This window comes from Dendropsophus ebraccatus, chromosome 12, assembly GCF_027789765.1.
Source record: "Dendropsophus ebraccatus isolate aDenEbr1 chromosome 12, aDenEbr1.pat, whole genome shotgun sequence".
In the NCBI taxonomy this organism is placed as follows: domain Eukaryota; kingdom Metazoa; phylum Chordata; class Amphibia; order Anura; family Hylidae; genus Dendropsophus; species Dendropsophus ebraccatus.
This window is the reverse complement of record NC_091465.1, coordinates 90,918,130-90,943,521: the sequence shown is the minus strand read 5'-3', so window position 1 is coordinate 90,943,521 and position 25,392 is coordinate 90,918,130. Positions and strand designations below refer to the sequence as shown.

At 52.9% G+C, this 25,392-nt stretch overlaps 1 protein-coding gene across 5 annotated transcripts in view; it reads right to left on the bottom strand.

Annotated features, from left to right (window-relative positions):
- The window catches only part of ARHGAP33 (Rho GTPase activating protein 33), a 136,448-nt gene that overhangs the window by 50,830 nt on the left and 60,226 nt on the right, over positions 1–25,392 (bottom strand). For all 5 annotated transcript variants that reach the window (XM_069947234.1, XM_069947233.1, XM_069947236.1 and 2 more), the window contains 5 exons: positions 17,296–17,433; positions 17,109–17,201; positions 16,805–16,927; positions 15,395–15,472; positions 15,244–15,310 (listed from right to left, as the gene is read on the bottom strand). In XM_069947234.1, coding sequence (XP_069803335.1) covers positions 15,244–15,310; positions 15,395–15,472; positions 16,805–16,927; positions 17,109–17,201; positions 17,296–17,433 — 499 coding nt within the window. The remainder of the gene's footprint in view (positions 1–15,243; positions 15,311–15,394; positions 15,473–16,804; positions 16,928–17,108; positions 17,202–17,295; positions 17,434–25,392) is intronic.

The window sequence follows — 25,392 nt, the reverse complement described above, 5'->3', positions numbered from 1 at the left end:
ACTGGAGGAGAACGTGAAGACCTGTGTACTACCTTGGCGTGTTTGTGAAATGTCTTGGATACCTGAAAGAGAATAGAACAAAATAATAAAAGCAAGCATACATCTGGGCGCCCATGCATACGGATCAATCATACCACACAATTACTCAATAGGCCAAACACACGAAAGGGTATCCAAGGTGCGATATGTATGGACCAGTGTGAAGGTTAGGTATGACTATGTGTGATAACTACTGTGTTGGGACAAGACAGAGGTGAACAAATACTGGAAACAAAAGGAAAGGAAACACAAAAGACAACAAATACTGCGAGGTCTTGAGGAGAACTGGCTCACATGAATCTGAATGAAACCTGAGAAAAATCAAGAGACTGCTGGGAGAGACCCACGCAGAAGACCGCCAGGAGAAACCCCCCACACAGGAGACCGCCGGGAGACACCACAGGAAGCAGATAATACAGCTCTGCCTTGATATGGTGCGTTATACTTGATAGGCCAGATCTCTACTGAGAGTGGAAGAGGAGATACAGCCGCGCTGACTGCGCTGCGTGCAGAAAGGTAGAAAGTTCAGGAGAGTAGAGAGGAGGATGTTGAGAGCGTCCAAACCAAAGTAGTACTGAGCTCTGCAGGAACTTTAGAGGAAGAATAAGTAGAATACTGGAGTAGAGAGAATACTTGTGTCTGTGTTTTGACTCTTTGGTCTTTGCAACACCTTTTGCCCAGCAGTGTCGGGGGACCTGTCCTAGGGGGTGACACAAGCCACAGAGCTTGTTAGATGGGATGTGCGGTATGCTGAGGGTTCCCTGCTAACACCCGCACTGCGAGATAGAGTTCATAGGCTTCTAGCAACTTTGCTCTACCCAGATCAGTTCCTTTAATTTTTGTGCTGTCCTGCATTGTGTTCCTCTGGTCCACGGCGTGGGTTGGGGTGGTCCCTGACTTGTCCTCTCTAGTAGTGACTTAACACTGCATAGTGTCTAGCGAGGTTGCTAAAAGAGAAACTGCTGTCCGTCTAGACCACAACTTAGACTCGGGTCCTGGCAGGAGCCAGGGCCCAACTTGACTGCTGTAGGGAGCGTCCTAGCTTGTGTCCTTCCTCTGCAAAATCTTAGGCAAAAGACTGTACACTTCCTCTACCCATGTGACTTCCTTCCTACAGCATGTGTAAACTGTGCTGTGAGTGGGTGAGGAGTGTGTGCAAAGTAGTAAAGAGAAAGATGATAGGTTAGGAAAGGAAAGAACTCTCAGTGGTCTACAGATCCATGTGATACATAAACAAAACAATAACCCTTTTGCTTCTACAGCTGTGCAATATATGAATATACATACTAGTGACAACGACATCTAGTGGCAAAACTCTGGTACTACTACATCACAAGAATTTGCCTCCTCTTCAGAGGTCAGCAAGGAAAGCGTTTGGTAATCCAGGTTTGGCTTAACAAAAACCTCGGTGCTTCTGGTAAAGGTGAGAAGCAATGGGAATGTCGCACAGAACTGTGGAGAATGGCTAGAACAGGTTTGTCCGGAAATTGGCCCAAAGTCAGTACACGCTGTTCTCCACCTCCAGGTACTTTAGGTTCAAAGGCGGATCGGACTGAACATGCAGAGTTGGTTAGGGATCCCTGCACATCTTGACCCAACAAAGTGTTAAGGACATTATATTGGTCTGCCTCACAATTGGGAAAATCTAGGTCCTCAAAAACATTATCACCTTTCTCAGCCATGTCCGCACATGTATTTTTGGCAGCAAAGTCACCTGTATCTTGAATGTTATATATATGTATATGTTATAGGTGTATCTTGAATGTTATATATGTGTATATGTTATAGGTGTATCTTGAATGTTATATATGTGTATATGGTATATGTTATAAGTGTATCTTGAATGTTATATATGTGTATATGTTATAGGTGTATCTTGAATGTTATATATGTGTATATGTTATAGGTGTATCTTGAATGTTATATATGTGTATATGTTATAGGTGTATCTTGAATGTTATATATGTGTATATGTTATAAGTGTATCTTGAATGTTATATATGTGTATATGTTATAGGTGTATCTTGAATGTTATATATGTGTATATGTTATAAGTGTATCTTGAATGTTATATATGTGTATATGGTATATGTTATAGGTGTATCTTGAATGTTATATATGTGTATATGTTATAGGTGTATCTTGAATGTTATATATGTGTATATGTTATAAGTGTATCTTGAATGTTATATATGTGTATATGTTATAAGTGTATCTTGAATGTTATATATGTGTATATGGTATATGTTATAGGTGTATCTTGAATGTTATATATGTGTATATGTTATAGGTGTAACTTGAATGTTATATATGTGTATATGTTATAGGTGTAACTTGAATGTTATATATGTGTATATGTTAGAAGTGTATCTTGAATGTTATATATTGTTACGGCCGCGGCGGCGTCCCGCGTTCCGGGCCGCCGCCGCGACCGCTACCTGCCCTATGCAGCAGCCGGTGTCCATAGTCGGGGACCCGGCGCTGCTGTCACCTCGGCCCCGGGGGGCGCCTCACCTCTCCACGCTCCTGTCTCCCGCTGTGCCGGCCGGCGCGCGCGTCCCCGCCTCCTAGGGCGCGCGCGCGCCGGCTGTCTCAGATTTAAAGGGGCAGTGCGCTCCTAATTGGTAGTTGCACACAATCACTCCCTATAAATCCCAGCATGCCCTGTCCCCTGTGTTGGAGCCTCTACATGCTTCCCATAGCGTTTGGCCCAGCTCCCTGTTGTTCCTGTGTCCTGTCCGTTACCTGGTCCCAAGTCCCTGTTCCTGAGTCCTGTCCGTTACCCGGTCCCTAGTCCCTGTTCCTGGTTCCTGTTTCCCTGTCACTCCATCTGTTCCTGCGTTCAGCCTGTCACGTGCGCTCTCACCTGCAGACCATTGCCAGTGCCATCTCCTGCCTACTGCTCCTGCCACGCCTCGCCTGCCGACACCAGCAACCAAGCCAGGGGTAGCGACCGGGGGGTCGCCTGCCGCAGCAAGTCCATCCCGCCTTGCGGCGGGCTCTGGTGAAAACCAGCGGCCCCTTAGACTCCGCTCCCTGGTGAGGTTTGTGCCATCGCTGGTGACGGTCCAGTGGATCCACTAGTCCAGGTGTTACAGTAGGCTCCAACCATGGATCCCGGCGAGGTGCCAGATCTCCGTGACGTCGTCAGAGTGGTCGCGCAACAGGCTCAACAAATCCAGAAACAGTCACAGCAGATCCAGCAACTCACTGCCGCCTTACAGCAGCAGACTACTGCCCAGCGCACACCATCTCCTGACGCTGCTTCTTCACTCCGACTGGCCCTCCCAAGCAAGTACTCTGGGGACTCTAAGTTGTGCAGAGGATTCCTGACTCAGTGCACCATGCACATTGAACTTTTGAGTAGTCAGTTTTCCACCGAGCGCTCTAAAGTGGCTTTCATCATCAGCCTATTAGAGGGTAGAGCCCTGGCCTGGGCCACGCCACTGTGGGACCGTGATGATCCTGTTGCTGCCAATCTCCGGGCCTTCCTATTCGAGTTTCGCTCCGTCTTTGAGGAACCTGCCCGTGCTTCTTCGGCCGAGACTGCTCTCCTCAACCTCTCTCAAGGCAGCTCCTCTGTCGGTGACTACGCCATCCAGTTCCGCACCCTGGCAGCTGAATTGGACTGGAACGAGGCCGCCCTATTGGCCACCTTTAAGAAGGGCCTGTCTAGTCGTGTGAGAGACGTGCTCGCTGCCCGAGACCTGCCTACCTCCCTGAACGAACTCATTCTACTGGCCACCCGAGTTGATACTCGTTTTTCGGAGAGGGAGGAGGAGGTTCGGCATGAACATTTACTAACCCGTTCCCGTCGCCATCCCCAGCTGGCGCCAGTTTTCCAGAATCCTGACCTTTCGATGTCCCAACCCTCTCCTGAGATTCCTATGCAGGTGGAACGGGCTCACCTGACGCCTGATGAAAGAATCCGGCGCCTGGAGCAGAATCTCTGTCTCTATTGCGGTGGTTCCGATCACTTCCGGCTGGGATGTCCCCTACGTCCCCAAACATCCGGAAAATGCTCGCACCTAGGTCCGGTGGGACAGGTGTCCCTAGGTGTAAATGCCACCATTCCAAGTCTGTCTATGCCAGTTTCCATCCGGACTCCCTCAGGACAAAATCATCTGACTACTGCCTTCCTCGATTCTGGGTCAGCAGGCAGTTTTATTGCGGCAACATTGGTCCAAAGATGGCGGCTACCCGTGACCCGACTAGCCAGGCCCCTGACTATCTCCTCGGTCACGGGCGAAATTCTTACCGACCGTGTGTACTACCAGACCGCATCTTTAGTCCTCCAGGTGGGTCCTTCACATCAAGAAGAGATATCCTTCTACGTCCTGCCCCATTCTTCCCCCGCGGTCCTCCTGGGACTCCCGTGGCTACAAGAACATGCCCCTCAGCTGGACTGGAGAACCGGGGAGATTCTCAGTTGGGGTCAGGACTGTTCCCACCAGTGTCTCAAGTCACCTCAGACCAAGTGTATTATGTCATTTCCTGTCCCGGCCAAGCCTCTATCCGGCCTACCGGCAGAAGACCAAGACTCGGCGGATGCCTTCTCTGCCGAGGTGTACCCTCTCCCCGTACCCAAGACTAAGGTCGTGTCCTCTCACCACCGGAAGAACTTACAGAAGGTCCCTTGCCACGTTATACCGCCTGATCGCCTAGTACCAGTCGTCACCTCCACTCTTCAGAGAGTACCCCCCGGAAAGACTCATGTTCACCCTGCGCTTCGAAGAGGTATTTTGAACTGGGGACATTCCTCGTTGGAGGCCGGGCACCCGGGAGTCCGTAAGACCGGCCAACGGATCTCTCGCCACTACTGGTGGCCCAGCCTATCCCAAGATGTCAAAGACTTTGTGGCTTCCTGTACCATTTGCAGGCAAGAAAGAGGGGGAGGCCAAAGGGGGGGGGTACTGTTACGGCCGCGGCGGCGTCCCGCGTTCCGGGCCGCCGCCGCGACCGCTACCTGCCCTATGCAGCAGCCGGTGTCCATCGTCGGGGACCCGGCGCTGCTGCCACCTCGGCCCGGGGGGGCGCCTCACCTCTCCACGCTCCTGTCTCCCGCTGTGCCGGCCGGCGCGCGCGCCCCCGCCCCCTCGGGCGCGCGCGCGCCGGCTGTCTCAGATTTAAAGGGGCAGTGCGCTCCTAATTGGTAGTTGCACACAATCACTCCCTATAAATCCCAGCATGCCCTGTCCCCTGTGTTGGAGCCTCTACATGCTTCCCATAGCGTTTGGCCCAGCTCCCTGTTGTTCCTGTGTCCTGTCCGTTACCTGGTCCCAAGTCCCTGTTCCTGAGTCCTGTCCGTTACCCGGTCCCTAGTCCCTGTTCCTGGTTCCTGTTTCCCTGTCACTCCATCTGTTCCTGCGTTCAGCCTGTCACGTGCGCTCTCACCTGCAGACCATTGCCAGTGCCATCTCCTGCCTACTGCTCCTGCCACGCCTCGCCTGCCGACACCAGCAACCAAGCCAGGGGTAGCGACCGGGGGGTCGCCTGCCGCAGCAAGTCCATCCCGCCTTGCGGCGGGCTCTGGTGAAAACCAGCGGCCCCTTAGACTCCGCTCCCTGGTGAGGTTTGTGCCATCGCTGGTGCCGGTCCAGTGGATCCACTACTCCGGGCGTTACATATATGTGTATATGGTATATGTTATAAGTGTATCTTGAATGTTATATATGTGTATATGGTATATGTTATAGGTGTATCTTGAATGCTATATATGTATATATGTTATAGGTGTATCTTGAATGTTATATATGTGTATATGTTATAGGTGTATCTTGAATGTTATATATGTGTATATGTTATAGGTGTATCTTGAATGTTATATATGTGTATATGGTATATGTTATAGGTGTATCTTGAATGTTATATATGTATATATGTTATAGGTGTATCTTGAATGTTGGCTCCATCAGTGCTTTGACATAGCTTGGGCTTCTGGACGTTTTCTTCACTACTTTGCTGTGCTTGTAATTCTCCCTTTACTTCCATGTAGATGTTTGTAGCAACCTGAGAGATCAACCTCAGCTACAACAAAGTTGTAGAATTTGGTGTTGTTGGGCGCAGAGCTTGGAGGGAAGACGCACTGGTGATCTTCCCCGGACTGTACTTTAATAAAATGGAAGAAAGACCTCTAGATCTTTGCTCTTTTTCCTATGTAAGTGATCACACTGGCTTTTTTGGAACTCCCGCCGACTTTGTTGTAGCTGAGGTTGATCTCTCAGGCTGCTACAAACATCTACATGGAAGTAAAGGGAGAATTACAAGCACAGCAAAGTAGTGAAGAAAACGTCCAGAAGCCCAAGCTATGTCACAGCACTGATGGAGCCAACATTCAAGATACACCTATAACATATACACATATATAACATTCAAGATACACCTATAACATATACCATATACACATATATAACATTCAAGATACACCTATAACATATACCATATACACATATATAACATTCAAGATACACCTATAACATATATACATATATAACATTCAAGATACACCTATAACATATATACATATGTAACATTCAAGATACACTTATAACATATACACATATATAACATTCAAGATACACCTATAACATATACACATATATAACATTCAAGATACACCTATAACATATACACATATATAACATTCAAGATACAGGTGACTTTGCTGCCAAAAATACATGTGCGGACATGGCTGAGAAAGGTGATAATGTTTTTGAGGACCTAGATTTTCCCAATTGTGAGGCAGACCAATATAATGTCCTTAACACTTTGTTGGGTCAAGATGTGCAGGGATCCCTAACCAACTCTGCATGTTCAGTCCGATCCGCCTTTGAACCTAAAGTACCTGGAGGTGAAGAACAGTGCGATGCCCTGGCCCCTGGGGGCCACTTCCGCAGTGCTGGTGTTATGAGCGGGCAATGACCGGGGCAGCTGCAGGGGTTATACTGGTCACGGTATAGGCCTGAGGGCGGCACAGCTGTAGGGCCGGTCTGTGGAATCTGCGGGTGATGATGGGCATGCGATTCCTCGCTGCACCTAGTCAGGGCACCAGTTAGTGGACACCAATGCCAGGGTTCAGTAACAGCGGTTTTATTGTAGATGAGGTAACTAGTAGCAACAGTTCTGCCCGGATGCAACCGGGTATATAGCAGGCTTTGACAAATAAAGCAGGAGTGGTGCTGCATAGGCTGTGAGAATACGTGCCGGATGATGGGAGTAGGAGTATGAGAGAAATAGCGTTGCTGGGTGGATTAGCTTGAGAATAATACTTGCTGTGAATCCTTGTAGCGATGAGGAGAGATAACGGAATGACACCCAGATGAGAGAGAAGACTCCGGACACTTGAGCAGGCAGATACAGCCGGAGACTTGAATACAGCAGAGCACTCGATCCACAACTCCTCTGAGGCAGGAGAGGGACGACACACATCCTCCTTGCTTGGAAGCAGGGGGAACACTCACTTGTTAGGAGGAAGTGGGAGGTCACATGGTTGCTCCTGGCCAGAGCTAGTCGGCCATTGGAGGAACCATGGTTACAGGTCACGTGATCAACAGCCTTGCATACCACTGTACAATGTTATAATACACAGGAATACATGAGAATACACATGAGAATGCACATTACTAGAGAATACTAGGGGAAAACCAGCAGCAGTTGCAGTGCAAACCCTTACCAGAACAGGCATGGACACAGCAATAGAAATGGGCATAATAGGAGTAGTAGTCTGCATGTACTGGGACACTGCATACCTCCCTAGCAAGTTTGAGCCGACCTCGGCGAATCTAGAAGGCAGCAACCATGAATAGACTGGACAATCAAACAACAGGAATGAATGATGAGAGTGAGTGTGATGAGGTGTGTGTTTCCCACGCCCAAGGCACAGGTGAGAAGAGAGAGAGGATGAGAAACCCTAGTGGCAGGACTTCACCTAGGGGTGCCTAACGTACTCTGGCGACCAGGTAGCTAGTGCGTGAACCATCTGACGTGTAAGCCAGGACAACTTAACTGCTGGCGGGTGACCCTCCATGTTCCAGCCAGTTAGACAGTAGGTTTTCTGTTAAATGTGTTACCCTACTGGAGGAGAACGTGAAGACCTGTGTACTACCTTGGCGTGTTTGTGAAATGTCTTGGATACCTGAAAGAGAATAGAACAAAATAATAAAAGCAAGCATACATCTGGGCGCCCATGCATACGGATCAATCATACCACACAATTACTCAATAGGCCAAACACACGAAAGGGTATCCAAGGTGCGATATGTATGGACCAGTGTGAAGGTTAGGTATGACTATGTGTGATAACTACTGTGTTGGGACAAGACAGAGGTGAACAAATACTGGAAACAAAAGGAAAGGAAACACAAAAGACAACAAATACTGCGAGGTCTTGAGGAGAACTGGCTCACATGAATCTGAATGAAACCTGAGAAAAATCTGCATGAAAATCTGAGAAAAATCTGCATGAAAATCTGAGGAAAATCTGCATACGAACTGGCTCAACTAAATCTTTCCAGCTATAGATATGATAATAATACACAATAATGAGACTGGATGAGAAAATACACTCCTACATAAACTGGACTTTCTCTGAGGTATATATATATATATATATATATATATATATATATATATATATACTGACTTCCCTTACTCAGAGGAGGAGCTATCTGACTCAGACACTGGAAAATATACTGTTTTACAAAAGAGGCGCTCTACTCTGAGGCAATCTATGTAACCTTGTGCCTACTCAGAGGAGGAAATACAAAGACTTTGATAACACTGGAATACAATAGTACAATAAGTGCAATAATGAAATAAGTGCAATAATACCCTGTGTGGAACACACAATCACAGGAAAGTGCATTAGGGAGGAATGGGTTAAGTGTCTCTGTGAGGTAGAGTCTCTTTTAGGCAATTAGACATCGTCCATGTAAAAGGCTCTGGGACAGGCACTAGAGAACCTTTTGTTATGGTAAGTGTCCTTCAGCTCATGGCTGGTTAGTACAGGGAACTTGGTCAGGAGGACCAGGCACGAACCTTGAACGTTGCAGGAACTGGAACAAAACAGTTAGACAACAAAACAGTTTAAGGGCTCTGGTCTCTGTAGCGGATACTTAGCAGAAATGTCCTGGAGGACCCTGAGTAGGCTTCTTCTTTTTCTTCTTCCAAGGATAGCGATAGCGTGAAGGGCCTGGAGCAGAAGCATCACTGGATGCCGTAGTGACTACAATGCTGGGCGTCACCGTGGTGATAGGAGAGATGATGGGGGCCACATGATAGGTGACGGTCGTGGTAGAAGAGGCAGCCTTAGCCACAGCAGTGGGAGCAGTAGAGGGGACTGCTGTAGTAGACGGGCCCGCTGTAGTGGAAGCTGCAGGAGTAGCGCTAGGCATAGCGGTGGCAGCTGTAGTGGCAGGCGACAGGGCAGCGAGGGCCTGCTGAATGTCCTCGATCAGCTGCATAATCTTAGGCCCAGGCCCGAGCATCCATTGCGGCAGGGGCGGCGGATCACGCCCTGGAGGTTGCCACAGACCCGGGGATATGAAGGCCTTAGCAGAGTTCTCCCCTTTAGGGCCAGGGACTGAGGACAACAGAGTCGGTCCACTTACAATCTGCTCGCTGTCCGGTGATGAGGACCCTCCGGTACAAGAAGCGAGGTCAGCGGTGCTGGAGTGACCGGGTCCCGGAGAAATGCTGGTCTCAGGTATGGGCCCCTCATTCTGATCAGCAGAGGCCGGGATGAGGGCCCGGCGAAGACTTCCGTCGTCCGGCGGGGCAGCGGCCCAGCTGGTGTCGCTGTAGGATGGGAGCGGTGCTAGCAGGCAGGCAGGATTGCTCTCCGGCAGCTCCGGCATCACTGCGGCTGCAGGCAAACGTTTCTCGGGGGCCGCCATCTTGTCACGCTCTGGCCGGAACTTGTAGCAGGAAGGGGAGGAGCGCCAGGCTGGAGGATCAGGTTCCAGAATCTGCCCAGCAACAGTGACGTCATCCGGCCCAGGCAGCCAATCAGGAGCAGCCAATGGAAAGTCTATGGCTCCGGGCGATTCCCGTGCTTTGGCTGTATGGCTGTTAACCCCCTCCTCGCCGGGGTATGGCGCAGCCAGAAATTGAAGAAGACTGCGGCCATCTTGTGTACAGTTTAGGGCCCAAAACACTTCAATCACCCCCATAGTAATCGGCAAAGTCTCTGGGGGGGGGGGGGGGGGTAGCAGTACAGTTCTGGGGACACTGACAGTTGGCACAACACAGTCTGTATCCTGTTCGTGACGCCAAAAATGCGATGCCCTGGCCCCTGGGGGCCACTTCCGCAGTGCTGGTGTTATGAGCGGGCAATGACCGGGGCAGCTGCAGGGGTTATACTTGTCACGGTATAGGCCTGAGGGCGGCACAGCTGTAGGGCCGGTCTGTGGAATCTGCGGGTGATGATGGGCATGCGATTCTTCGCTGCACTTAGTCAGGGCACCAGTTAGTGGACACCAATGCCAGGGTTCAGTAACAGCGGTTTTTATTATAGATGAGGTAACTAGTAGCAACAGTTCTGTCCGGATGCAACCGGGTATATAGCAGGCTTTGACAAATAAAGCAGGAGTGGTGCTGCATAGGCTGTGAGAATACGTGCCGGATGATGGGAGTAGGAGTATGAGAGGAATAGCGTTGCTGGGTGGATTAGCTTGAGAATAATACTTGCTGTGAATCCTTGTAGCGATGAGGAGAGATAACGGAATGACACCCAGATGAGAGAGAAGGTTCCGGACACTTGAGCAGGCAGATACAGCTGAAGACTTGAATACAGCAGAGCACTCGATCCACAACTCCTCTGAGGCAGGAGAGGGACGACACACATCCTCCTTGCTCAGCAGCAGGGGGAAGACTAACTTGTTAGGAGGAAGTGGGAGGTCACATGGTTGCTCCTGGCCAGAGCTAGTCGGCCATTGGAGGAACCATGGTTACAGGTCACGTGATCAACAGCCTTGCATACCACTGTACAATGTAATAATACACAGGAATACATGAGAATACACATGAGAATGCACATTACCAGAGAATACTAGGGGAAAACCAGCAGCAGTTGCAGTGCAAACACTTACCAGAACAGGCATTGACACAGCAATAGAAATGGCCATAATAGGAGTAGTAGTCTGCATGTTCTGGGACACTGCAACAGCGTGTACTGACTTTGGGCCAATTTCCGGACAAACCTGTTCTAGCCACAGTTCTGTACAGGCGTTTGCGAAGGGTGGAACCAATAGCAACACCCGTGGTGGGACACCACACAAGAAGCTGCCGGGAGAGACCCCACACACAGGAGACCGCCGGGAGACACAGGAGACCACAGAGGGAGACCTCACACACAGGAGACCGCCGGGAGAGACCTCACACACACAGGAGACCACCAGGAGAGACCTCACACACAGGAGACCACAGGGAGACACAGGAGACCACAGGGAGAGACCTCACTTACATAGGAGACCACCGGGAGAGACCCCATACACAGGAGACCGCCGGGAGAGACCTCACACATAGGAGACCGCCGGGAGAGACCTCACACACACAGGAGACCGCCGGGAGAGACCTCACACACACAGGAGACCGCCGGGAGACACAGGAGACCACAGGGAGAGACCTCACACACAGGAGACCGCCGGGAAAGACCTCACACACAGGAGACCGCCGGGAGAGACCTCACACACACACAGGAGACCGCCGGGAGAGACGTCACACACACAGGAGACCGCCAGGAGACACCTCACACATAGGAGACCGCCAGGAGACACCTCACACATAGGAGACCGCCAAGAGAGACCTCACACACAGGAGACCACCGGGAGAGACCTCACACACAGGAGACCACCGGGAGAGACCTCACACATACAAGAGACCACCGGGAGACACCTCACACATAGGAGACCACCGGGAGAGACCTCACACACACAGGAGACCGCCGGGAGAGACCTCACACACACAGGAGACCGCCGGGAGAGACCTCACACACACAGGAGACCGCCGGGAGAGACCTCACACACACAGGAGACCACAGGGAGAGACCTCACACACACAGGAGACCACAGGGAGAGACCTCACACACACAGGAGACCGACGGGAGACACAGGAGACCACAGGGAGAGACCTCACACACACAGGAGACCGCCGGGAAAGACCTCACACACAGGAGACCGCCGGGAGAGACCTCATACACACAGGAGACCGCCAGGAGAGACCCCACGCACACAGGAGACCGCCGGGAGACACAGGAGACCACAGGGAGAGACCTCACACACACAGGAGACCACAGGGAGAGACCTCACACACACAGGAGACCGCCAGGAGACACCTCACACATAGGAGACCGCCAGGAGACACCTCACACATAGGAGACCGCCAGGAGACACCTCACACATAGGAGACCGCCAGGAGACACCTCACACATAGGAGACCACCGGGAGAGACCTCACACACAGGAGACCGCCAGGAGACACCTTACACACACAGGAGACCGCCAAGAGAGACCTCACACACAGGAGACCACCGGGAGAGACCTCACACATAGGAGACCACCGGGAGAGACCTCACACACATAGGAGACCACCGGGAGACACCTCACACAGACAGGAGACCGCCGGGAGAGACCTCACACACAGGAGACCACCGGGAGACACCTCACACATAGGAGACCACCGGGAGAGACCTCACACATACAAGAGACCACCGGGAGACACCTCACACATAGGAGACCACCGGGAGAGACCTCACACACACAGGAGACCGCCAAGAGAGACCTCACACACACAGGAGACCGCCAAGAGAGACCTCACACACACACAGGAGACCGCCGGGAAAGACCTCACACACAGGAGACCGCCGGGAGAGACCTCACACACACAGGAGACCGCCGGGAAAGACCTCACACACAGGAGACCGCCAGGAGACACCTCTCACACAGGAGACCACAGGGAGAGACCTCACACACAGGAGACCACAGGGAGAGACCTCATGCGATGCCCTGACCCGTGAGGGCCACTCCGCAGTGCAGGTGTTACTAGCAGGCAGGGGGGCAGCTGCAGGGTATAGAGTTGTCACGTTACTGGCACGAGGGTGGCACAGCTGTAGGCTGGTCTGCGGTACTATGCGGGACACTGGGCATGCGATTCTTCGCTGTTCCTAGTCAGGGCACCAGATAACGGACACCAATGCCAGGGTTCAGTAACAGCGGTGGTTACAGGTTTATTGTAACTGAGGTAACTGGTAGCAACAGTCTCTTCCGGATGCAACCGGGTATATAGCAGACTTACACAGAGAGAGCAAAGGTGGTGCTGCATAGGCTGAGGTGAGACGTGCCGGATGATGGGAGTAGTAGTGAGAGAGGAATAGAGAGGCTGGGTGGATTAGAGTACTTGCGGTATGAATCTTAACTTGATGAGGAGATGAATAACAGGAACGACACCCAGATGAGAGGATACTCCAGGCACTTGTGCAGGCGGACAGCCAGGAACTGTTACAGCAGAGCACCAGGTCCACTCTTCTAAAGGTGAGGAGGGCCATAGGGAACACATCTGTCCTCTCTGAGGTAGAGAACAGAACTGCGCAGCAAGGGGAAGTCACATGGTACTCCTGGCCAAAGCTCGACGGCCATTGGAGGAACCATGGTTACAGGGCTTGGTCACGTGATCACCAGCCTTTGCATACCACTGCACAAAGTTATACATACAGGATACACATGAACCTGAGAGTAATAGGGACTACACAGTAAACAGTTGCAGTGCATATAGTTTCCAGGACAGGCTTGGCTATAGTAATAAAAGTAACTTAAAGTGAGAAACTGACAGCCTGTTCTGGGACACTGCACTCACACACACAGGAGACCGCCAGGTGACACTTCACACATACAAGAGACCACCAGGAGACCGCCAAGAGACACCTCACACACAGGAGACCACCGGGAGAGACCTCACACACAGGAGACCACCGGGAGAGACCTCACACACAGGAGACCACCGGGAGAGACCTCACACACACAGGAGACCGCCGGGAGAGACCTCACACACACAGGAGACCACAGGGAGAGACCTCACACACCCAGGAGACCGCCGGGAGACACAGGAGACCACCGGGAGAGACCTCACACACACAGGAGACCGCCGGGAGACACAGAAGACCACAGGGAGAGACCTCACACACACAGGAGACCACAGAAAGAGACCTCACACACAGGAGACCACCGGGAGACAGAGGAGACCACCGGGAGAGACCTCACACACAGGAGACCACAGGGAGAGACCTCACACACACAGGAGACCGCCGGGAGAGACCTCACACACACAGGAGACCACAGGGAGAGACCTCACACACAGGAGACCACCGGGAGACACAGGAGACCACAGGGAGAGACCTCACACACACAGGAGACCACAGGGAGAGACCTCACACACAGGAGACTGCCGGGAGAGACCTCACACACACAGGAGACCGCCGATAGAGACCTCACACACACAGGAGACCGCCGGGAGAGACCTCACACACACAGGAGACAGGTAACAACAAGGTGCAAGAGACAGCCGAGCCAAAGCCTCACAACAAGTAATAGAAGACCTCAAACACACAGACACAGAAAACTGCTGGAAGAGACCTCACACACACAGGAGACCGCCGGGAGACACAGGAGATCACAGGGAGAGACCTCACACACACAGGAGACTGCCATCAGCAATACAGGAACAGAGAGCAGAGCTACAGCTGTCTGGGGATGCTGGGAATTGTAGTTCTGCCACAGACTGGAGAGCACTGGTATATAGAGTCGGTGCTATGTGACCGTACACGCCATCCATGTCATAGACACCGCCAGGACATGTGACCGTACACGCCATCCATGTCATAGACACCGCCAGGACATGTGACCGTACACGCCATCCGTGTCATAGACACCGCCAGGACATGTGACCGTACACGCCATCCGTGTCATAGACACCGCCAGGACATGTGACTGTACACGCCATCCGTGTCATAGACACTGCCAGGTCATGTGACACATAGCAGCAGGGGGTCCCATTCTGAATAATGTTATAGATATCACTGAACGGATACAACACTGAGGTGACGACGGCCGCACAAACAGCTCTGCAAGAAGCCTGTGGTATATGAAGTAGGGATCACATCAATGGGCTGAGATACCTTAGGTACCACAGCCAGGATGGGGGCAGAGGGGAGTACCTGCAGCTGGAGACGGGTCCTTACTGTCTGTGATCAGCTGGACACACTCGCTGGGGAAGAAGCCCACCTGAGGAAGAAGGAAGCCACCTTAGATATGCGATCAATCATGACCTTCTCCCCCCGGTGTGTGACCAGGAGCCGGGTGTCTTACCTGGAAGCTGTGCTTTCCTCTCCACCAACTCGTGTCCTCCTGCGGGGGCATATCGATGACCGACACAATATCTCCAACCTGCCAGCAGAGCCAGATGTGCAGTGAGTGACCACAGGTGTGCCATGCCAGGTGTGCTCTGCTCAATGCACCTGAAATACTCTGTGCTGCTGGGACCCTGCTCCTCTCCTGACATCCTCTGTGCTGCTGGAACCCTGTTCCTATCCTGACACCCTCTGTGCTGCTGGGGACCCTGCTCCTCTCCTGACATCCTCTGTGCTGCTAGGACCCTGCTCCTCTCCCGACATCCTCTGTGCTGCTAGGACCCTGCTCCTCTCCCGACATCCTCTGTGCTGCTAGGACCCTGCTCCTCTCCCGACATCCTCTGTGCTGCTAGGACCCTGCTCCTCTCCTGACACCCTCTGTGCTGCTAGGACCCTGCTCCTCTCCTGACACCCTCTGTGCTGCTGGGACCCTGCTCCTCTCCTGACATCCTCTGTGCTGCTGGGACCCTGCTCCTCTCCTGACATCCTCTGTGCTGCTGGGACCCTGATCCTCTCCTGACACCCTCTGTGCTGCTGGGGACCCTGCTCCTCTCCTGACACCGTCTGTGCTGCTGGGGACCCTGCTCCTCTCCTGACACCCTCTGTGCTGCTGGGGACCCTGCTCCTCTCCTGACACCCTCTGTGCTGCTGGGGACCCTGCTCCTCTCCCGACATCCTCTGTGCTGCTGGGACCCCGCTCCTCTCCTGACACCCTCTGTGCTGCTGGGGACCCTGCTCCTCTCCCGACATCCTCTGTGCTGCTCCTCTCCTGACATCCTCTGTGCTGCTCCTGTCCTGACCATCCTCTGTGCTGCTGGGACCCTGCTCCTCTCCTGACACCCTCTGTGCTGCTGGGGACCCTGCTCCTCTCCTGACATCCTCTGTGCTGCTGGGACCCTGCTCCTCTCCTGACACCCTCTGTGCTGCTGGAGACCCTGCTCCTCTCCTGACATCCTCTGTGCGGCTGGGACCCTGCTCCTCTCCTGACACCCTCTGTGCTGCTGGGACCCTGCTCCTCTCCTGTAATACTCTGTGCTGCTGGGACCCTGCTCCTCTCCTGACATCCTCTGTGCTGCTGGGGACCCTGCTCCTCTCCTGACATCCCCTGTGCTGCTGGGACCCTGCTCCTCTCCTGACACCCTCTGTGCTGCTGGGACCCTGGTCCTCTCCTGTAATACTCTGTGCTGCTGGGACCCTGCTCCTCTCCTGACATCCTCTGTGCAGCTGGGACCCTGCTCCTCTCCTGTAATACTCTGTGCTGCTGGGACCCTGCTCCTCTCCTGTAATACTCTGTGCTGCTGGGCGGTCCTCTTTTACCTACTGAGATACTTTCCATCTGTAATATATATAACAGAACTTGGGTTCTTACCTCGAAGGAGAGTTCGTCTGGCGCCTGGGCGGTGTAGCGTTTGATCACATGGGCAGCAGCTATAGCGGGAACATTGATGGACGCCTCTTCATTGACGAGAAGCCGATTACCGTGATTATCAATCTACAGCACAAACGTAAAGGAACAGCTGAGGTCATGCCCATGGAATTATGGGTAAAGTGGTGGCTCCATTCTAATGGCCATAAGAAAAGTGATAGTAGAAGGTGACAATCTAGGGGCCCCTCCATAGCCCCCAGTCTGTCCAACACAGACGGCTAACAGCCTATGGGGGTCCTGGACTCACCTCCATCCAGTTGAGTATGGGGCCACAGTTGATGTTACTGTCCACAATGCCAGAAAGAGCCTTCAGATATCGGGACAGTAATGGAGCCAGGAGCTGAGGACACAACGGAGAAGACAAAGCATTCAAGTCGCACGGACAAGGGAAATAAAACCCAAGGACACAACCAACAAGTCAACGGGATGCGCACCTGGCCCTGAGAAGGAAGCTCACAGCGAGGGGGCAGCTCAAGCAACTGAGAGAAACGTCGGTCAAAAATACAGCGGTGAAGGTTGGAATCAAGGACCTGAAAATCTTCATAGCTCCGTAAAACGGACCAAGTACGGCCCTAAGAATGGAGAATAAGAAATAAATACAATGTCAGATGGTAAAGAGGTGAAGAGCAGAGACATGGGAAAGTGGACAGTTATGATACAGAGCAATGTGAGGCAAGATGGTGGAAATACAACGCCAGGGACGGATGAAGAAACAAGTGGAGGTCACAAGAAGGTACAAGAGACAGCCGAGCCAAAGACGTCAGTGTGTGAGGAACAGGGTAACAAGATGGTGAAGAGGAGCTAGGAAGATGAAGGTAGGTAGGGAATTGAGATAGGAAAGGTAGTGTCAGGAATGTGCAGTAGCCTGGTGTGAACTGGGCCTGGTGTTTGCCTTTGTGTGACAAACCCGATTGCTTCTCAGCTTCCGGCAATTCAGGAGTTAAGCTGAGCTCTTCTGGACTTGATTATGCAGCTGAGTAGTCTGTGTGATTGACGGGTTTCTCTGCCTGTCTGCAATCTGGTAGATCAGAGTGCCAGTCCAATAGGGATCCAGACCGGGCTCTTGGTCAGCATAAAACAAAGCTGAGGCAGTGTCCTGATCGCTGGCTATTAGGTTTCACACCCTGAACCCAGCTCCCCTTGTCTATTCCTGCAATCCCCGTCCTAACTCCCTCTGTCCGCTCCACTAGTTACCTGACCTCTGGCTTGACTTTTGACTATCTGATTGTTACTTGATTCTGTACTACGCTGCCTGTTTGGTTCTGACCTTGCCTGTTTTGACTATCCCATATTGTGTTTGTTTGTCTGTCTTGTTCTGTGTGCATGTATCTAGTACAGGGAACATCTTTGTGGTTGTCCACGGCCGCCTAGGGCCGGTTGAGGCAAGTAAGTAGGGACAATTGGTGGGTTCAGCATTAGGGATCACTGTTGTGTCTTGTCCCTGCCTCCCCTGTCCTGACAGATAGGCATTAGATAGGAAATATGTGACATAGAGGAGATACATGGGAAAGACATATCAGACCTGGAGAACAAAGATAAGGGTGAGATGGTAGACCTAGAGAAGAAAGATAGTGGTGAGATGGTAGACCTAGGGAAGAAAGATGGGGGTGAGATGGTAGACCTAGAGGAGGGAGATGGGGGTGAGATGGTAGACCTAGAGGAGAAAGATGGTGGTGAGATGGTAGACCTAGGGAAGAAAGATGGGGGTGAGATGGTAGACCTAGAGGAGGGAGATGGGGGTGAGATGGTAGACCTAGAGGAGAAAGATGGTGGTGAGATGGTAGACCTAGGGAAGAAAGATGGGGGTGAGATGGTAGACCTAGCGGAGGGAGATGGGGGTGAGATGGTAGACCTAGAGGAGAAAGATGGTGGTGAAATGGTAGACATAGAGGAGAAAGATGGGGGTGAGATGGTAGACCTAGAGGAGAAAGATGGGGGTGAGATGGTAGACCTAGAGGAGAAAGATGTGGGTGAGATGGTAGACCTAGAGGAGAAAGATGTGGGTGAGATGGTAGACCTAGAGGAGGGAGATGGGGGTGAGATGGTAGACCTAGAGGAGAAAGATGGTGGTGAGATGGTAGACCTAGGGAAGAAAGATGGGGGTGAGATGGTAGACCTAGCAGAGGGAGATGGGGGTGAGATGGTAGAGATAGAGGAGAAAGATGGTGGTGAAATGGTAGACATAGAGGAGAAAGATGGGGGTGAGATGGTAGACCTAGAGGAGAAAGATGGTGGTGAGATGGTAGACCTAGAGGAGAAAGATGTGGGTGAGATGGTAGACCTAGAGGAGTAAGATGGGGGTGAGATGGTAGACCTAGAGGAGAAAGATGGTGGTGAGATGGTAGACCTAGGGAAGAAAGATGGGGGTGAGATGGTAGACCTAGAGGAGGGAGATGGGGGTGAGATGGTAGACCTAGAGGAGAAAGATGGTGGTGAAATGGTAGACATAGAGGAGAAAGATGGAAGTGAGATGGTAGACCTAGAGAAGAAAGATGGGGGTGAGATGGTAGACCTAGAGGAGAAAGATGTGGGTGAGATGGTAGACCTAGAGGAGAAAGATGGTGGTGAGATGGTAGACTTAGAGGAGAAAGATGGTGGTGAGATGGTAAACATAGAGGAGAAAGATGGGAGTGAGATGGTAGACCTAGAGAAGAAAGATGGGGGTGAGATGGTAGACCTAGAGAAGAAAGATGGGGCTAAGATGGTAGACCTAGAGGAAAAAGATGGTAGTGAGATGGTAGATCTAGAGGGGAAGATGGGGGTGAGATGGTAGACCTAGAGGGGAAGATGGGGGTGAGATGGTAGACCTAGAGGAGGGAGATGGTGGTGAGATGGTAGACCTAGAGGAAAAAGATGGTAGTGAGATGGTAGACCTAGAGGAGAAAGATGTGGGTAAGATGGTAGACCTAGAGGAGGAAGATGGTGGTGAGGTGGTAGACTTAGAGGAGAAAGATGGGAGTGAGATGGTAGACCTAGAGAAGAAAGATGGGGGTGAGATAGTAGACCTAGACGAGAAAGATGGGGGTGAGATGGTAGACCTAGAGGAGGGAGATGGGGGTGAAATGGTAGACCTAGAGGAGGAAGATGGTGGTGAGATGGTAGACATAGAGGAGAAAGATGGGAGTGAGATGGTAGACCTAGAGAAGAAAGATGGGGGTGAGATGGTAGACTTAGAGGAGACAGATGGGGGTGAGATGGTAGACCTAGAGGAGACAGATGGGGGTGAGATGGTAGACCTAGAGGAGACAGATGGTGGTGAGATGGTAGACCTAGAGGAGACAGATGGGGGTGAGATGGTAGACCTAGGGAAGAAAGATGGGGGTGAGATGGTAGACTTAGAGGAGACAGATGGGGGTAAGATGGTAGACCTAGAGGAGACAGATGGGGGTGAGATGGTAGACCTAGAGGAGACAGATGGTGGTGAGATGGTAGACCTAGAGGAGACAGATGGGGGTGAGATGGTAGACCTAGAGGAGACAGATGGTGGTGAGATGGTAGACCTAGAGGAGACAGATGGGGGTGAGATGGTAGACCTAGAGGAGACAGATGGTGGTGAGATGGTAGACCTAGAGGAGACAGATGGGGGTGAGATGGTAGACCTAGAGGAGACAGATGGTGGTGAGATGGTAGACCTAGAGGAGACAGATGGTGGTGAGATGGTAGACCTAGAGGAGACAGATGGGGGTGAGATGGTAGACATAGAGGAGGGAGATGGGGGTGAGATGGTAGACCTAGAGGAGGGAGATGGGGGTGAGATGGTAGACCTAGAGGAGGGAGATGGGGGTAAGATGGTAGACCTAGAGGAGGGAGATGGGGGTGAGATGGTAGACCTAGAGGAGGGAGATGGGGGTGAGATGGTAGACCTAGAGGAGGAAGATGGTGGTGAGATGGTAGACCTAGGGAAGAAAGATGGAGGTGAGATGGTAGACCTAGGGGGCAGTAATGAAGATGAAAACCAACTGAAATTGTGAACCCAAGAAGAGTAACACTTGTTGAGAAGAGATGAAGGACCCAAAGGACAATGAGAGGTAAGGAGGTGATTTAGGGCTGGGTAGTGCGGTTGGGATTCTCGACCATCGGGGGGGACATTGTAGGACAATTATATGAAGCAGATAAGGGAGGAGGTGAAAGAAAGTTAAAGATGTCGCCGTCATCAGTTCACTCTGGAGTCCTGGAGTCTTCGGAGCCTCTAATTTTACCTTGTGTCCTATTTCTATACAACAATATTATAATTATAATATAAGTGTAAGTCAGACTATTAATAGGAGAGTGGGAAGCAGAGGCCTCCGGGGGATGGATGGAGGCTATGCGGAGGCCTCCGGGGGATGGATGGAGGCTATGCGGAGGCCTCCGGGGGATGGATGGAGGCTATGAGGAGGCCTCCGGGGGATGGATGGAGGCTATGCAGAGGCCTCCGGGGGATAGATGGAGGCTATGAGGAGGCCTCCGGGGGATGGATGGAGGCTATGCGGAGGCCTCCGGGGGATGGATGGATGGAGGCTATGCGGAGGCCCCGGGGGATGGATGGAGGCTATGCGGAGGCCTCCGAGGGATGGATGGAGGCTATGCGGAGGCCTCCGGGGGATGGATGGAGGCTATGCGGAGGCCTCCGGGGGATGGATGGATGGAGGCTATGCGGAGGCCTCCGGGGGATGGATGGATGGAGGCTATGCGGAGGCCTCCGGGGGATGGATGGAGGCTATGCGGAGGCCTCCGGGGGATGGATGGATGGAGGCTATGCGGAGGCCTCCGGGGGATGGATGGATGGACGCTATGCGGAGGCCTCCGGGGGATGGATGGATGGAGGCTATGCGGAGGCCTCCGGGGGATGGATGGACGCTATGCGGAGGCCTCCGGGGGATGGATGGATGGAGGCTATGCGGAGGCCTCCGGGGGATGGATGGAGGCTATGCGGAGGCCTCCGAGGGATGGATGGAGGCTATGCGGAGGCCTCCGGGGGATGGATGGAGGCTATGCGGAGGCCTCCGGGGGATGGATGGATGGAGGCTATGCGGAGGCCTCCGGGGGATGGATGGATGGAGGCTATGCAGAGGCCTCCGGGGGATGGATGGAGGCTATGCAGAGGCCTCCGGGGGATGGATGGAGGCTATGCGGAGGCCTCCGGGGGATGGATGGATGGACGCTATGCGGAGGCCTCCGGGGGATGGATGGATGGAGGCTATGTGGAGGCCTCCGGGGGATGGATGGATGGACGCTATGCGGAGGCCTCCGGGGGATGGATGGATGGAGGCTATGCGGAGGCCTCCGGGGGATGGATGGATGGAGGCTATGCGGAGGCCCCGGGGGATGGATGGAGGCTATGCGGAGGCCTCCGGGGGATGGATGGAGGCTATGCGGAGGCCTCCGGGGGATGGATGGAGGCTATGCGGAGGCCTCCGGGGGATGGATGGAGGCTATGCGGAGGCCTCCGGGGGATGGATGGATGGAGGCTATGCGGAGGCCTCCGGGGGATGGATGGATGGAGGCTATGCAGAGGCCTCCGGGGGATGGATGGAGGCTATGCAGAGGCCTCCGGGGGATGGATGGATGGAGGCTATGCGGAGGCCTCCGGGGGATGGATGGATGGAGGCTATGCGGAGGCCTCCGGGGGATGGATGGATGGAGGCTATGCGGAGGCCTCCGGGGGATGGATGGAGGCTATGCGGAGGCCTCCGGGGGATGGATGGATGGAGGCTATGCGGAGGCCTCCGGGGGATGGATGGATGGAGGCTATGCGGAGGCCTCCGGGGGATGGATGGAGGCTATGCGGAGGCCTCCGGGGGATGGATGGATGGAGGCTATGCGGAGGCCTCCGGGGGATGGATGGAGGCTATGCGGAGGCCTCCTGGGGATGGATGGATGGAGACTATGCGGAGGCCTCCGGGGGATGGATGGATGGATGGAGGCTATGCGGAGGCCTCCGGGGGATGGATGGATGGACGCTATGCGGAGACCTCCGGGGGATGGATGGATGGAGGCTATGCGGAGGCCTCCGGGGGATGGATGGATGGAGGCTATGCGGAGGCCTCCGGGGGATGGATGGATGGAGGCTATGCGGAGGCCTCCGGGGGATGGATGGATGGACGCTATGCGGAGGCCTCTGGGGGATGGATGGATGGAGGCTATGCGGAGGCCTCCGGGGGATGGATGGATGGAGGCTATGCGGAGGCCTCCGGGGGATGGATGGATGGACGCTATGCGGAGGCCTCTGGGGGATGGATGGATGGAGGCTATGCGGAGGCCTCCGGGGGATGGATGGATGGAGGCTATGCGGAGGCCTCCGGGGGATGGATGGATGGACGCTATGCGGAGGCCTCTGGGGGATGGATGGATGGAGGCTATGCGGAGGCCTCCGGGGGATGGATGGAGGCTATGCGGAGGCCTCCGGGGGATGGATGGATGGAGGCTATGCGGAGGCCTCCGGGGGATGGATGGATGGACGCTATGCGGAGGCCTCTGGGGGATGGATGGATGGATGGAGGCTATGCGGAGGCCTCCGGGGGATGGATGGATGGAGGCTATGCGGAGGCCTCTGGGGGATGGATGGATGGAGGCTATGCGGAGGCCTCCGGGGGATGGATGGATGGACGCTATGCGGAGGCCTCTGGGGGATGGATGGATGGAGGCTATGCGGAGGCCTCCGGGGGATGGATGGATGGAGGCTATGCGGAGGCCTCCGGGGGATGGATGGATGGACGCTATGCGGAGGCCTCTGGGGGATGGATGGATGGAGGCTATGCAGAGGCCTCCGGGGGATGGATGGATGGAGGGGCACTGAATAATTGGATGCACGCCCATTGTGCTCCACATCATTATAGAAATGAGGATCAGGAGCAGGATTAGCTGCAGAGGTCGGGCGTGTGGGGTCACACTGTGCAGATGGAGAAGACTATCCCAGCATCAAAGGAAATCTGTCAGCTCTACAGCATGCTCAGAGCCCAAGTGTCAAAGAGGCGTGGACCAGCCATGGCATTCATGGCTCCTCCCTCCCCCTCCCTGCCCTACATGTTTGATATTCAGAGCTTGGCTTCTAGCAATGAGCCCTGTTCATCAATCAGTCAAGGCAGGGATGGGGGAGGAGCCATGCATGTTGTTAGCAACGCCTCCTTGACACGAACTTATCCAAGGCAGAGAAGGGGGAGGAGTCATGCATGCTGCTGGCAACGCCTCCTTGACACTTGAGATCTGAGCATCTTCTACAGCTCTTAGGGAAGCTTCACACACATACACTGTATCGCAGCAGATTTGACGGAATGAATGAACATAATCAGCACTGCCAAATCTGCTGCCATACGGTGTGTGTGAACCAACGCTAAAGCACTTTATAGTAAAATTGCTCAGTATACAGTATTAGTGAGTGTACTCCCTGTATATACTGACAGCAGCTCCCTGTATATACTGACAGCAGCTCCCTGTACTCACTGTATATAGTGACAGCGGCTCCCTGTGTACTCACTGTATATACTGACAGCAGCTCCCTGTGTACTCACTGTATATACTGACAGCAGCTCCCTGTGTACTCACTGTATATACTGACAGAAGCTCCCTGTACTCCCTGTATATACTGACAGCAGCTCCCTGTACTAACTGTATATACTGACAGCAGCTCCCTGTGTACTCACTGTATATACTGACAGCAGCTCTCTGTATATACTGACAGCAGCTCCCTGTGTACTCACTGTATATACTGACAGCAGCTTCCTGTGTACTCACTGTATATACTGACAGCAGCTCCCTGTACTCACTGTATATACTGACAGCAGCTTCCTGTGTACTCCCTGTATATACTGACAGCAGCTCCCTGTGTACTCACTATATATACTGACAGCAGCTCCCTGTACTCCCTGTATATACTGACAGCAGCTCCCTGTGTACTCACTGTATATACTGACAGCAGCTCCCTGTGTACTCACTGTATATACTGACAGCAGCTCCCTGTGTACTCACTGTATTTACTGACAGCAGCTCCCTGTGTACTCACTGTATATACTGACAGCAGATCCCTGTGTACTCACTGTATATACTGACAGCAGGTCCCTGTGAACTCACTGTATATACTGACAGCAGCTCCCTGTGTACTCACTGTATATACTGACAGCAGCTCCCTGTGTACTCACTGTATATACTGACAGCAGCTCCCTGTGTACTCACTGTATATACTGACAGCAGCTCCCTGTACTCCCTGTATATACTGACAGCAGCTCCCTGTGTACTCCCTGTATATACTGACAGCAGCTCCCTGTGTACTCACTATATATACTGACAGCAGCTCCCTGTACTCCCTGTATATACTGACAGCAGCTCCCTGTGTACTCACTGTATATACTGACAGCAGCTCCCTGTGTACTCACTGTATATACTGACAGCAGCTCCCTGTGTACTCACTGTATATACTGACAGCAGCTCCCTGTGTACTCACTGTATATACTGACAGCAGCTCCCTGTGTACTCACTGTATATACTGACAGCAGCTCCCTGTGAACTCACTGTATATACTGACAGCAGCTCCCTGTACTCCCTGTATATACTGA